Source organism: Procambarus clarkii, chromosome 17, assembly GCF_040958095.1.
Source record: "Procambarus clarkii isolate CNS0578487 chromosome 17, FALCON_Pclarkii_2.0, whole genome shotgun sequence".
Lineage (NCBI taxonomy): Eukaryota > Metazoa > Arthropoda > Malacostraca > Decapoda > Cambaridae > Procambarus > Procambarus clarkii.
Window position 1 is genome coordinate 43,483,021 of NC_091166.1, and position 15,553 is coordinate 43,498,573.

The 15,553-nt window shown below is 39.7% G+C and overlaps 1 protein-coding gene across 1 annotated transcript; it reads left to right on the top strand.

Annotated features, from left to right (window-relative positions):
- On the top strand, nt 1-1,401 carry LOC123772553 (putative cyclin-dependent serine/threonine-protein kinase DDB_G0272797/DDB_G0274007). The gene is made up of 3 exons (XM_069326163.1): nt 1-295; nt 352-909; nt 1,148-1,401. Exons 1-3 carry the CDS (start codon nt 1-3, stop codon nt 1,399-1,401), a joined length of 1,107 nt encoding a protein of 368 aa, XP_069182264.1.
- The last annotated feature ends 14,152 nt before the right edge of the window (nt 1,402-15,553 follow it).

Genomic DNA, 15,553 nt, shown 5'->3' on the forward strand with positions numbered 1-15,553 from the left:
ATGGCAGCATCATCACACCATCATATCACATTGCAGCTTCAGAGCAATACAGCATCACCACAGAAGCAGCAGCAGCAACACACTGCAGCATCAGAGCAATACAGCATCATCACAGCAGCAGGAGCAGCAACACACTGCAGCATCAGAGCAATACAGCATCATCACAACAGCAGCAGCAGCAACACACTGCAGCATCAGAGCAATACAGCATCCTCACAGCAACAGCATAAGAGCAATACAGCATCATCACAACAGCATCAGAGCAATACAGCATCATCACAGCAGCAGCATCAGAGCAATACAGCATCACAACAGCAACAGCATCAGAGCAATACAGCATCATCACAACAGCATCATCACAGCAACAGCAGCAACACATTGCAGCATCATCACAACAGCAGCAGCATCATCACAACAGCAGCAGCATCAGAGCAATACAGCATCATCACAGCAGCAGCAGCAGCATCAGAGCAATACAGCATCAGAGCAATACAGCATCATCACAGCAACAGCATAAGAGCAATACAGCATCATCACAACAGCATCAGAGCAATACAGCATCATCACAGCAACAGCAGCAACACATTGCAGCATCATCACAACAGCAGCAGCATCAGAGCAATACAGCATCATCACAGCAACAGCAGCAACACATTGCAGCATCATCACAGCAGCAGCAGCAGCAGCATCAGAGCAATACAGCATCATCACAACAACAACAGCATCAGAGCAATACAGCATCATCACAACAACAGCATCAGAGCAATACAGCATCATCACAACAGCAGCAGCATCAGAGCAATACAGCATCACAGCAGCAGCAGCAGCAGCATCAGAGCAATACAGCATCATCACAACAGCAGCAGTATCAGAGCAATACAGCATCATCACAACAGCAGCAGCATCAGAGCAATACAGCATCATCATAACAGCAGCAGCATCAGAGCAATACAGCATCATAACAACAGCAGCAGCATCAGAGCAATACAGCATCATCACAACAGCAGCAGCATCAGAGCAATACAGCATCATCACAACAGCAACAGCATCAGAGCAATACAGCATCTGAGCAATACAGCATCATAACAACAGCAGCAGCATCAGAGCAATACAGCATCATAACAGCAGCAGCATCAGAGCTATACAGCATCATCACAACAGCAGCAGCATCAGAGCAATACAGCATCATCACAACAGCAGCAGCATCAGAGCAATACAGCATCATCACAACAGCAGCAGCATCAGAGCAATACAGCATCATCACAACAGCAGCAGCATCAGAGCAATACAGCATCATCACAGCAGCAGCAGCATCAGAGCAATACAGCATCATCACAACAGCAACAGCAACAGCATCAGAGCAATACAGCATCATCACAGCAAAGTCGTTTTGATACCTAGCTTCGTCTTCGGAGCTGGGTAATATGACGTCTAGACCACCAGGGAAATCCAACATAAAATTAAAGTACAGTGTACGTAGGCTTAGCATCTCAACCCGTAGATTACACCTGACACAAGGTTGGGAATTACCTCCTGGGAATTGGAATCTAGGAAACGGCGCAGCGGATGGGGTTAGGAATATGGTTAGGGGGCTGAGGGAAGGGTGAAAGGATGGGGCTTGGGGGAGAATGGGGGATAGACAGGGGTGGATTGGGATTGGGCTGCGAAAAAATGGGTTTAGGAGACGATCGATACAGTTGAGGGAGGATTAGCTATAGGAAGGATGGTGTTTTAGGGAGAATGGTAGTTTAGGGAGGATTGTGTGTGGGGGAAAGATATAGTGCAGGGAGAGGTGGTAGTGGAGAGATAGAGAAGGACGGGAGTAAACAGGGACGTTGTTTGTATCTTGAAGAATTAGTTACATTTGTAATTCGTCTCAGAAATGTTGATGCTTCAGATTTCGATGTTTGTACTCAATATGGGGCTCATTAGTCTTATTATTAATTATATCTTATTGCTTGTATTAAATTTATCCATATAGTGTTTAAATTTTACCATATATATATATATATATATATATATATATATATATATATATATATATATATATATATATATATATATATATATATATACATATATATATATATATATATATATATATATATATATATATTTATTTTTTTTGCGTGTGTATTGCTTTTATTGTAAATAATTGTTTTCTGATCATTTTTGTTCCTTCGCTATATAGTCGTAATGGCTTGGCGCTTTCTCCTGATAATTCTCCCTTCTCTCCTTCGTCATTTTTTATTATTTTGTTGCAGTATTTGTTTTGTTTCTCGTGTTTTCTCTGGAGTGTTCTTCTCCCCTTCCATTCTGGTGTTTGCATGCCTCTCTTCCTCCCCCTCTTCCTGTATGTAAATTAGACTCGCAAGAAATGGCGTGAAAGAATTGGCGTTCAGTATTTCTTCTTTTTAATCAGATCCTCAGTGAATATAAAGCTACAGGTGATTGAGAAGAGGCGAAAGGAAAGGATAAAAGGGAGAGAAAAGGGAGGAGCAGAGAGGGAAGAGGGAAGTTGAGGATGAGGAGTAGGTAGAAGGAAGAGGATTTAACTGCGTTGGTGGAAAGAAGTTAACAAATACTATTCGTAACATTTGTCAGACCAACGATAGAAAAATGCAGCACCGGAGTGGTGGCCGCACAACAAGAAACACGGGGACGTAATGAGAGGACAAAATTGCGCAGCTATACCGGTACCGGAACTGAAGGATAAGAGCTATAAGAGGGGGCTAAATAAGTGGAGCTGACACCTTTGGAATGTATAAGGAAAAGGGAAGTCCTAAGGATTTCAAGTGCATCGTGGAATGTGACAAAGTGGACAAGACTGCTTCGTAATTATGGGGGACCTTCTGCCTGAGCTCTATGCCGACTCTATTTCAAGGAGTCTGGGTTTAGTGTCCTCTTCCTTGTGGAAGAGGACACGTAGTTCCAGTTCATACAGGAGTGAGGCATACAGTGGCGGACTGTATAAAAGTATAAAGTGTCATAAAAAAAATTATATTATAAAAGTATAAATGTGTCACTGGCTTTCAATTATTGACAAAATTCTCGACATAATTATCTAAAAACGAATGTTTTCGAAAAAAAACGCTTTGGGTTGAAGGGTTGAAGTATTAGGAAAGTCTGAGTGGCGATTGTCACTACACTTCAACAAAGAAGTAATCAACGAGACATGACAACGACATCAAAGATTTTCACGGGAATCGATAAGATTGATAACAACAAATTTTAAATATCATACAAACCAGAACAAAAGGACATGATTAGAAACTTGAGGTGTAGATGAGTCGCCGAGATGTTAGAAATTACTTTTGTAGCATAATCGTAAAAAAAAAAAATCTAGATGGAGGGATAGTGGAATTTAATGCAAGTAATAGGTTCAAAATCCGATTAGAAATAAAAGCTATTCATCCTGATTATAGTCTTTAGGATTTTATTTTAAGAAAATAGGATTTTTTCTTGATATTAGGAATGATTTTAGGATTTGTTAAGAAAATAGCAGCCATTGAGATGAAAGAGGGAAAGAGAGAGAGAGAGAGAGAGAGAATGATTAAGCAAATTCGTTGCCTCAGTCCTACATACAGCCAGGTATTACATCCTCTCCTGATAAAATTCTGGAATCTTGACGCCCACGAAGCGGGCTTGCTTGCTTGCTTCCCTGCCATAGTCCAAGTCTTACACCAAGGCGGGAGGGAACATATCTTTCTCAAACTATCCCTACTTTATATAGGATGACATTTCAGCGTAGCGTTGTAGCATGATAATATTTCATAGCGTGACTGCACACTGTTGGGTACACCCAAAAGAGAATCTTTATACCATATTTGTATGCTGTGGGGAGATTTGATATGCTCTGGGATTACCGTGTATGGCATCATATATGTGCTGTTTGTTATAGTCATATATGTGCTGTACGGTTTCCTTATTCTGTTCAGCTTTAGTTATTATGCAGCAGAATATAATTATGTTGTTGTTTTTGTATTTTCTTTATTGGCTATTGAGATGTATTGTTGGTTTAGTTCTGTATTTGTTGAATCAGGACCTGTTTAAATTGTTTTATGTCCTTGTTAAGATTACTTTGTTTTTCTTGTCAAGTGAGTGGCATTTTGCTGTATTAGTCGAGATCCGTTATAATTGTATTAAAGGTCATGGCTGTTGTATTTTGGATTCATTATTGTTTTATTGAGATCCATGAGTGTTCCATTAAGACGTGTATTAGCTATGTTAAGATCCGCATTGTAAGTACATTTGAGTTGTATTTAAACCGGCAATACATGTATAAAGAAGTATGTGTTTGTATCAAAATATATATTAGTTATACAAATGTTCGTGTTGATGATTATTGTTGCAGTACAATGGGATCTAACCTGTGTTCCTGAGCTCCTCAGGGATGTTCACTTGGACGGTGGCACCGGTGTAACAGCTAGGGAAATCTCTATATAATTTTCTACAGTATTATTATCTTTCTCTGTATTTTCTCTCTCTCTCTCTCTCTCTCTCTCTCTCTCTCTCTCTCTCTCTCTCTCTCTCTCTCTCTCTCTCTCTCTCTCTCTCTCTCTCTCTCTCTCTCTCTCTCCTTATTCCTTATATCTTCCACCTTTCCTACCCAGACGTATCAAATTCCACAGAATGAGGACTATGACTCGACCACTGGACCCAGCCAATCCCCTCTTCTCTGTGTCCTCTGTCTCCCCCTCTAGTCCACAGTTTACATGTTACAACAGTTGATAATTTGTCATGTAAGGCACAGTGTCTAGGGCACCAGGATGGGAGAATGGCACGCCCTCTTGTCCTCAAGTAGGCCTTAGTAAGGGATTGGCTCTTGTGTGTTCTCAGGGTTGTGGCATAAGGTGCCTAGAAGGCGGAGTTTCGTACCACTCCTAGAAGTCCATACCGGGGTTCAGAATGGGGAAGACCTCTCCAGATTTTGAGGAGGGACTATATTGTATACAATGTACAATGTATTTTTCAATGTACAATATGTATGTCCCTTAATATTGAGGGGGGACCATATTAGTCTATAACTAATATAACTTTAGAGCCGGTGGCTGAGAGGACAGAACACTGGACGCGTGATCCTGTGATCCCGGGCGCCGGCGAGAAACAATGGGCAGAGTTTCTTTCACCCTGATGCTCCTGTTAACTAGAAGTAAATAGGTACCTGGGAGTTAGTCAGCTGTCACGGGCTGCTTCCTGGGGGGTGGAGCCCTGGTCGAGGACCGGACCGCGGGGACACTAAGCCCCGAAATCATCTCAAGATAACCTCAAGAATATAGATTATATGTATATATAACAGGCAACAATATTTGTTATATTTTACGTGGTTGATTGTGTTATAAAATAGAGATAATTACAGTAATAAGTACACTTCATGTTGTGCATAAGGAGAGAGAGCAACCTTTTATATCTCCTTATATGAAATAACGATAATTAAATTACCACGTTGGCATTAATGACTCCATGGTGTTTTAGACGATACATGTATCGTGAATTATTGTGGTTAGGTTTAGTAAAAACTGCATTTTCTGCAACTGCTTCTTAATGGTGGTACAAATATCGCAACTGCTGCGCTTTTCGTTCTATGTTATATTACTGAATGTGACCGAAAGAGTGAGACCAATCATTTCTATCTTCTTTACATTTGTCCTCACTACTGAAGGAAGTTGAAAAATTAACTCTATAAAGTTAATTTTTACAGTTTTATTTGTCCTGATGGTAAGAGATTCGTTTCGTTAACTCTTGTTAACATTTTCGAAGGCAGAGCTGGAATGATTACAAATTGATTGTTGATTGATGAAGATTAAGCCACCCAAAAGGTGGCACGGGCATGAATAGCCCGTAAGTGGTGGCCCTTTTGAGCCATTACCAGTATCAAAAGATGATACTGGAGATCTGTGGAGGCGCGACTGCACCCTGCGTGACGGGAGATGTCTCCCGGACCAAATGGTGACCAAAGAGTGATTACAAATTTTCTTGCTGCATTATTTATATCCGAGGATAAGGTGAGGGTGAAGCACCTCCCTTATAGGTCCATTGTATCTTGTCAATCTCCTGTTTGCATGATGGCTTGTGCAGGATGTTGTATGTACCCTCGTGCGGTGGAAGTTGGCAGAATGTAATTTGGTGGTAGTTGGCTATTGGTACGTGGCTTGGTTTCCTTGGTGTATAGGGCCTTGCCCGATGATTAAGTAATTAAGTAATAATTACTATTATTACTTAACCTATACCGTTGATAGGTTAAGTAATAATTGTAAATAAGATGCTTATCTTAACATACTAAGAAGGTTAGGTGAGGTCGGTGTTTTCTATGAAGCTTTTCAAGGTAAACTAAAATATTCACAATCAATTAGTATGTCACATATGCACTTATTAAATAAGCCAATATTGACAGTAAGTAAGTGCGAGAACGGGTTGATATATACCCATACGTAGAGTCAAACGGCAAGTTTTCCCCCTGAATACTCTGTATTACCTTCCTCGAGGCTATGGGTCCCTACAATTGCAGAAGAGGTGGTTCCCTTTATATATATATATATATATATATATATATATATATATATATATATATATATATATATATATATATATATATATATATATATATATTTGCGTTGGCTTCTAACAATGGAAAGTCCCAAAAAATCTCGTGTGTAACGCGTATTTTACAAGTATAATATATATATTTTTTTCTTTGTGTCTGTATTATATATGCGATCTGACAACAAAGTAAAAAGATTTTGAAATTTGAAATGGTCATATGCAACTATTTTTCCGCCTCTACTGGGCATAGTGGGATAAAGCGCTTAAAAGGTAATGCGGACTTGCTGTATATAGCAAAATGTACAATGTATAATGGAATGTGTGTTGTTTAATTGCTTTTGTTTAATGTCTTTGTCAGTCTAGGCAATTTTTAGCATGCGTTGCTGTGTTTGCGTCCGCAAATATATTTGTGTCAGCTCCCTTTGTGTACAAATGATATGAAGGGTACCTTTTGGAGGTGATAGATCGATGGTATATCATTTAAATGGTTGACAGCCTTTTTCTTTTAAGTTTTTGATACATTGCTTCACAAATTCTGTTACCACGTGCGTTAAAAAGATTGAATGAGCGCGGTTTAGAGGGGTAAAATATATTTGTTTACATTGAATTGCAGCCTAGTGGCCCTGAAATTGTTAATTTTGCTTTGGGTAACTCTTAACCAAATTTTATCCCTGGGTAATAGGAATTTCCTAAATGCTTATGCCTCCAAAAGTATAAAAAAATGGATACTATTTCTCCTTCAAGCTCTAACTCTTGCCTAGGAAAATATCTTACCTTATTGAGTAGGTAGCCTACTCAATAAGGAGTAGGCTACCTACTCCTTATTGAGAACTGGGACAAATGGTTACAGATCTTGAGTTTTGGACTCGACAGTCTTCATGTACCTTGAAGACATCTTTAAGCTATCTAGGCAAAGGTCACAGCTCTAGATAACGAGTCGGCAGCTTTCCGGTAACCTTCAAGATATCTTCCATAAATTGTCTAAGGCAAAGTCAAAACAGAGTTTGATTAGTATAACCAGTTTCTATACTATGGAGGCATAAACAATTAGAAAATAGCACCTTTTGGAGCTATTTTACAATGGAAAAAGAGCTATTTTCCAATAGCTATCCAAGGGGAAAAATGTGATTTTAGTGTAAACGTTTGCTTTGCTTCTACATTTGTATATATTGTAATTCGTGTTACTATCCTTATTATCTCTTCTCCCTGTCTCTCTCTCTCTCTTTTCTCTTGCCTCTTTTTTTCCCTTTCTCTCTTTCCATTTCCCCTCTTACCTATGCGTCTCTTCACCCTGTCCTTTCTTCTTGTGTATCTCCGGTTCCTCTATATCATTTTTTTGTGCCTCACTTTTCTCTACTTCTCTTGCCCCCCGCATCTTTTCCCTTTGTTTCTTGTACCAGTTCCTCTGTCCTGCCTCTCCTATTCTCCCCTCACCCCATCTCTTTCCCATCTACACCTTGTCCCTTTCCATTTCCCTTCTTAGCGCTTCTATTTGACATGTATCCTTTCCCTTTGCCGCTCCTCCCATGCCCTTGTTCTGCTTCTTTCCTTCTCTCTCCACATTTCCCATTCTTCTCCATCTTTGTCCCTTTCTTTCAAATTTCTCCCATTTTCCTCAATTAAAAAAAATATCAACATTTACATATTTTTAAATTCTATAATAATTTAGCAGAATATACACAGTAACATACACAATGGAGAACAATATGTGTTATGTATTAATAACTTTAGTAATAATAATAACAGTGATTAATGACAATTCACGTCAGCCATCAGAGAATAATTTTACCAAGAAAAGGGGCAGAAAAAAAAATATTGAAAAAGAAAATGTCTCGATAGAGCACCAATAGAGGATTTTGAGAGGACTTCAAACGACTCAATTTCCCTTTCATGCTTGTTTGACGGTATGATTGGCTGGGTCTGATGGAGGAAAGGACGCAGGGGAAGAGTTGGGATTTCAACATGAAAAAAAAATCGTTTACTTCCTGACATATGCCGTATTGCCTGTTTGTGTACTCACCTAGTTGGACTTACTCAAGTGGGACTGTTTGTATGTGTTATTAGGCTAGGATAATGATGAGGCAGAACTAAGGTAGTATGGATATGAGGATAAGGAGCTAGGATGTGAGTGCAAGGAGTTGGAATATGAGGACAAGGAGTTGGTATATGAGGACAAGGAGTTGGGATACGAGGATAAGGAGCTGGGATACGAGGACAAGAAGCTTGGATATAAGGGCAAGAAGCTATGATATGAGGACTAGGAGCTGGGATATGAGAACTAAGAGCTAGAATATGAGGACAAGTAGCTAGGATATGAGGACAAAAACTGGGATATGAGGACAAAAACTGGGATATGAGGACTAGGAGCTGGGATATAAGGACAGGGGAGCTAGGATACGAAGACAAGAAGCAGGGGGTATGAGGACTAGGAGCTAGGATACGAGGACAAAGAGCTAGAATATGAGTACAAGTAGCTAGGATATGAGGACAAAGAGCTGGGATATGAGGACAAAGAGCTAGGATATGAGAACAAGGAACGAGGCTGTCTTTAAAATGACCGTAGCGGAGGTGGTACAGCATATGGATTATGGCGATTATTGCAAGATTATGGATTTGTTGAGTAATCCAGGATTCTGATGTTAAGAATTTGAATCTTGTAAATACGCCGAGACGAAAATATTGATTGTGAAAAAAATAAACTTTGAAAGGTTTACATATTAATGCTATGAAACAATTATAATTTAAAATTATAATTAAATATACAAATTACTGAACCTAAAGTTAATTAGTTATGATAAAATACAAATATATTGAGGACTTTAGTGGAATGAATTTGATCTGAAAAAATATGTACTTTTCCAATCAGACTGGTCAGTAGAGCGATTTGTGTGCATGTATGTATGTATATATATATATATATATATATATATATATATATATATACATATATATATATATATATATATATATATATATATATATATATATATATATATATATATATAGAGTGATGAAATGTTACGCTAATATCGCTTAAAATGTTATGTATTTGTGATAAATATTTTTATATGAAGATGCATAGGTTTCGTAGAATATTGTAGTAGTTATGTGAATGATATGCATCATAATACATTGGGAATGAAATATTAGGCCTAATAGTAAATATTTTAAGTCATTCAGTGTATCGAACCACTTCCCCGAAGTTTCTCACCGATAGGTTCTTAAATTTTATATAACACGATGAAAATTGTTGAGTTGTAATGTCCAAATAGTGTTTGATGAGATGAATTACTCACATGATAGAATAGTGAACTAGCATGGATGGTTGTGTGTGTGTACTCACCTATACTCATCTATTTGTGCTTGCGGGGGTTGAGCTTTGGTTCTTTGGTCCCGCTTCTCAACTGTCAATCAACTGGTGTACAAATTCCTGAGCCTATTGGGCTCTGTCATATCTACATTTGAAACTGTGTATGGAGTCTGCGTCCACCACATCACTGCCTAATGCATTCCATCCATTCCATGTGTGTGTGTGTGTGTGTGTGTGTGTGTGTGTGTGTGTGTGTGTGTGTGTGTGTGTGTGTGTGTGTGTGTGTGATGCACGAATTTGTGCATTCCCAACAGGCGACGTTCTTAGTTGTCTCGTTCGGACACTGTTGAACATTGATTAGCCTGCCGTCTTTAATACCAAGAAGCATTGTGCCAAGACTGTCTTTGTGATGTTTGACGTTTTATTAGTCAAACTGATATTGGACGCCAATCATGGGTGAAAGACGACTCCTCTGTCTTGCCTGTCAACCTATTTCATGTCGTCGTCAGATTCTCTCCGCATTTTCAAGAATTCTCGAATATTTTAGCGTTATAGTCCAATTTTCAGGCTGTGAATTCATGTACGATTTTCGTGCCATATTCTTGTTTATAATTTGTTCCTGGGTAGTGGTGATGAACTGCATTGTTACATATTTTCTTAAGTGCTGGTAGGAGAAGTTATATTTCGGTTTCGTCAAAATTAACAGTGAAGTTGAAAAAAAAAATATATATGTTTTTCACTGAACCAAGCATCGCGTCGTCGAAGAGAAGTCTATAATCTTCAAAGCACAACAGACCTGTGAACTGGAAAAAGAGGGATGGCTGCCTTTCTTGTCATTTCGTGAATGGAAGACTCGAAACAAGAGGAAAACCGAACCAGTAGCCGACACTATCTTTAATATTGCGCGGGGGGAGTTCCTCCCAGCCTCGATATTCCAGTTGCTCTTCAATTACCGTGCCTCTGCTGTCTCGATTGCATTTCCTCCAACAGTATTTTGAAAGCATTTTCTTTCCTTGTTATTAACCCGAGATCTGGAGACGTGGATGCTGAAGGAGCTGGATGCTGTGGGGAGTTGTATAGCGGGTAGGTGATGCTTGAGGTAAGTGGGATATTATCTCAAACGTGTCGTTGGATACCTTTGATATGGCTCGGCTAATTATTGTACCCTATGCTAGAAGATATTCCCTTGCAGGAATCTCTTTTTTTTTCCTTGTCGCTCGAAAGGGGGGCTTCTCCTCTGGGAAGAATAGCACAGCTAATGATTACCTTTAATGTTGAACTCGACTTGAATAGTGTGTGTGTGTGTGTGTGTGTGTGTGTGTGTGTGTGTGTGTGTGTGTGTGTGTGTGTGTGTGTGTGTGTGTGTGTGTGTGTGTGTGTTGCTGCTGGCTTTTGAGAGCGTTGATGTTAATGATGCAACGATGCCTCTGTGAATGGCTCCCTTCTTGCTCACACGAGCCGTCACCCATTACCTCTCTTGCAGGATTTTTGTTTGTTATGGCTTATTTTTTTGTCTGCCTCTGAGAGCATTCGTATTGTCTACGTATGACAGCTGTTGTATGATTTATTCCGATAGTAATGTGTTCTTATTCCTTGTTGGAGGATTTGCTTGCTTTGTGGGTCAAAATATATATATATATATTTGTTGTGTATTAAATATATATATATTGCCGAATGATATGCTTGTACCGACGTGTTGTTAATTGGTTTTTGTGAAGGTTTTTGTATGATTTTTTTTCATTAACGTATTTTCACGAGCTGTGGATTGATTTGCAATCTATTTACATATGTGTGTTTAATATATATATTTAATAGTTCTTGGGAATGTCTGAATTACTGAGGTCATCACTATGGTGTTTACATAGCGGGATGAGAACACACAAAAGGGAGATTTAATCACCTGGAGGATTTGAGATTAGTTTAGCCACCTGGAGGATTTGAGATTAGTTTAGCCACCTGGAGGATTTGAGATTAGTTTAGCCACCTGGAGGATTTGAGATTAGTTTAGCCATCTGGAGGATTTGAGATTAGTTTAGCCACCTGGAGGATTTGAGATTAGTTTAGCCATCTGGAGGATTTGAGATTAGTTTAGCCACCTGGAGGATTTGAGATTAGTTTATCCCACCTGAACGTGAGGCGTGTGTGCTGGTTGTGGTGTTAAGAGGAGAGAGGGTTCTCAAGGTGTTCAGGGGGTCGATATTAATGACCGCCTGACTGACTGGGAGGAATACAAACTACCCAGGCGCGTGTTGGTACATCTTATTTTATACTTCAACATGCCCGTTGGGAGGAGTAAATCTTTACGTCTTGACTTCAAGGGGATAAGGATTATTCGACTACCTATTATGTAGTATATATTGGGTCATAACCATTAATTCGCGTTTTTTATAGCGGCTATCAGGACTCGGTTACTAATATTAGGAACACATGGTGACGTCACTACATATTCAAGAGGGGAAGGGAAGATGTGTGTGTGTTTTTGAATATATATTAACTATATAAATCTTAAGTTTTATCTATATAAATCATTGTCTTAAGTAAGTCCTTCCTATCAATTAAGGCTTTCTGATAACAGCTATACAACGAGGCAGATATCAGAATCTGCACAAATATATCCACTCAGAATGTGCTCCAATATATTGTATCGTAGTATTATTTGATATATTGTTTGTTAAATATTTAACACTTAATTTTTCAGTGTGAATATCAAACAAAAAAAACAAAAATTGCAATGCAATAATATATATATACTATATATTGCACAGTGCAAATTAATTAAAATAAAATATAGATCGAGGCTGATGCATACAATGATAAATGATTAATATAATATTTGGGAGCCAAAACGAACCAACACAGTGGGAACGGCAGGAAAACCTGTCTGCGTTTATTTTCCTCCCGGTTATTTATCTCTGGCGGAAAAAAATATTTATTTGGATAAATCGTATTCACTCTATCCCTGTACAATATTGTGTTGATCTCGTGCACGCACGCACACATGCAGGTGTCTGCTGGAACAATCCATCCAGGTGTCTGCTGCACTTCATCACAATATATATATATATATATATATATATATATATATATATATATTATATATATATATATATATATATATATATATATATATATATATATATATATATATATATATATATATATATATATATATATATATATATATAGGGTACCACCTCGGGTGCCAGTGTGGGGACCCATAGCCTCGGAGAAGAAAATAAAAAGTATTCAGAGGAAACCTTGTGGTTTCTCACTGAACACTAATATATATATATATATATATATATATATATATATATATATATATATATATATATATATATATATATATATAAAGTTTAACCCGAGGTTACATTACTTTTATAGCATATTATGGTCTCGTGGTTTAAGGGCTGTGCTTGGGAGTACCCAGTGTGAGTAAGTTCGAATCCTCCTTATGGCTCCTACTGATTTCCTCATTTTTTTCACTATCTAACTCCCGTTACCATCTAACTTATCACCAGTCAACTACCATCCCTTCCCAACCACTACCAGCTCCTTCCGACCACCACCACAAGGCTAGTATGAGGGATATCAGGAGCTAAGATATCACTTCCCGGTCGAGAGATATCACATTCACTGCAAAAAATCAAACCACTTTCGGGGTATTCATGCCCGTGCCACCTCTTGGGTTGCTTAATGTTCACCAGTGAAATTGCCGGTAGTCACTGATATGTAAGTACTGGCAGGTGAGTTCCAACTCTTCTCAACCACTGAGATAATGTTACCACCACCACGATTCAGCCATCATCCAATCAACTCATCTAATCACGTTCATCACAATCACCTGTTAAATCGTGGATTTGAGATGGTGGTGGTGGTAGTAAGATGAGGTGGAATAGGGGGTGATTTGGTGATTATTTTGCGAGGTGGTAGTTGAAGAACCTTCATCTTATTACCACCACACACCCTCTACCACCACTACCACCACCTACCACCACCACAACCACCTACCACCACCAACAACAGAGACACCCTCTACCACCACCACCACCACCACACACCACCACCTACTACCACCACACACCACCTACCACCACCTACCACCACCACACACCACCACCACACACCACCACCTACTACCACCACACACCACCTACCACCACCTACCACCACCACACACCACTTAACCACCCTTCGGCTAATGCATTGCCTGATTTCCAACCGTCAAGCTCCTCCTCTCTTCTCATTCTTGTGTCTGCCATTCACCTCTTCTCAGCCTCTGATGGTCGACCTCTTCCCCCATCAGATCACTGACCTCTTCAATGACGCAGTAACTTGACCCCGTCGCTGAGGGCCCGAAAGGGATAGGATGGCATGGCCGGATGGAAGGGGAGGTTAGAGTGAAGGGAAAGAAGCTAGCGAAGGGATAGGTATCGTTAGAGGGATGGGTAAATGAGTGGTGAGTAGAATGAGGGGTTGTAGGGGGTTTAGGAAAGGTTAGTGGGATGGGAAGAAGTGGTTGAATGGAAGGGAGAGGGAAGGTAGATCAAGGGAAAGGGAGGGTGCAGCAAAGGGGGGAGGGAGGGAAAATGTGAGAGCCGTATAGTTAAATGGGGGACAATCAAAACTGAATAGGTAACTGTGATGTAGAATAGGGAGATGGTGTGAGGATAGGAGGATAGAATTAGAATGTTCCCAAGAAGGCAGGAGAGTGTGACATAGTTTGTGGATGGTAGGGATAGTTTTGGTAGGAATTAAAAGCGTGTAGAAAGTAGCATAGTTGTTTGAGCAGGTGATTAGCAGACACGCGCACACACACAGGTGGACACAGGTGGAAACTGAGTACCCACATGAGCCACAGAGACGTTAGAAGGAACTTTTTCAGTGTCAGAGTAGTTAACGGATGGAATGCATTAGGCAGTGATGTGGTGGAGGCTGACTCCATACACATTTTCAAATGTAGATATGATAGAACCCAGTAGGCTCAGCAATCTGTATACCGGTTAATTGACAGTTAAGAGGCAAGACCAAAGAGCCGAAGCTCAACCCCCGCAAGCACAACTAGGTGAGTGTCCACCACACACCCGAGAAACTATAACCAGATGTTCGTACCCATTGATGACTAGATATAAAATTGACGAGGAGAAAACATGATCAATATATTAAACACACCACCATTGAAGCAGAGATTGAGTGTATGAGGGAGAGAGAGAGAGAGAGAGAGAGAGAGAGAGAGAGAGAGAGAGAGAGAGAGAGAGAGAGAGAGAGAGAGAGAGAGAGAGAGAGAGAGAGAGAGAGAGAGAGAGAGAGAGAGAGAGAGAGAGAGAGACGAGGAAGGGAGACAGAATATGGTGCCTTCAGGGTTATCGACCTAAAAATTGAGGGAAATTACATTCATAGAGAAAAAAGGCGATACGTCAGAGCTCATAAAGTGTGGGGATTGTTCTCACGTGAACGTGTGTAAAGACAGCGATCCATAGTTAGCGGCGCTGACTACCTAATTTTCTTGCATACCGCACCATCAAAGAGGAGGAATTCAAAGGGGAAAATACTCGAGGAAGACAAATAGCAGACTTCTGATGGTGCTAGACGATCAATAATCATTAAGTCTGAGCACTCCTAACAACCTCATTTGAATATAATTCTGTGCGAGCGCATGTGTGTGTGTGTGCGTGTGTGTACTCACCTAGTTGTGCTTGC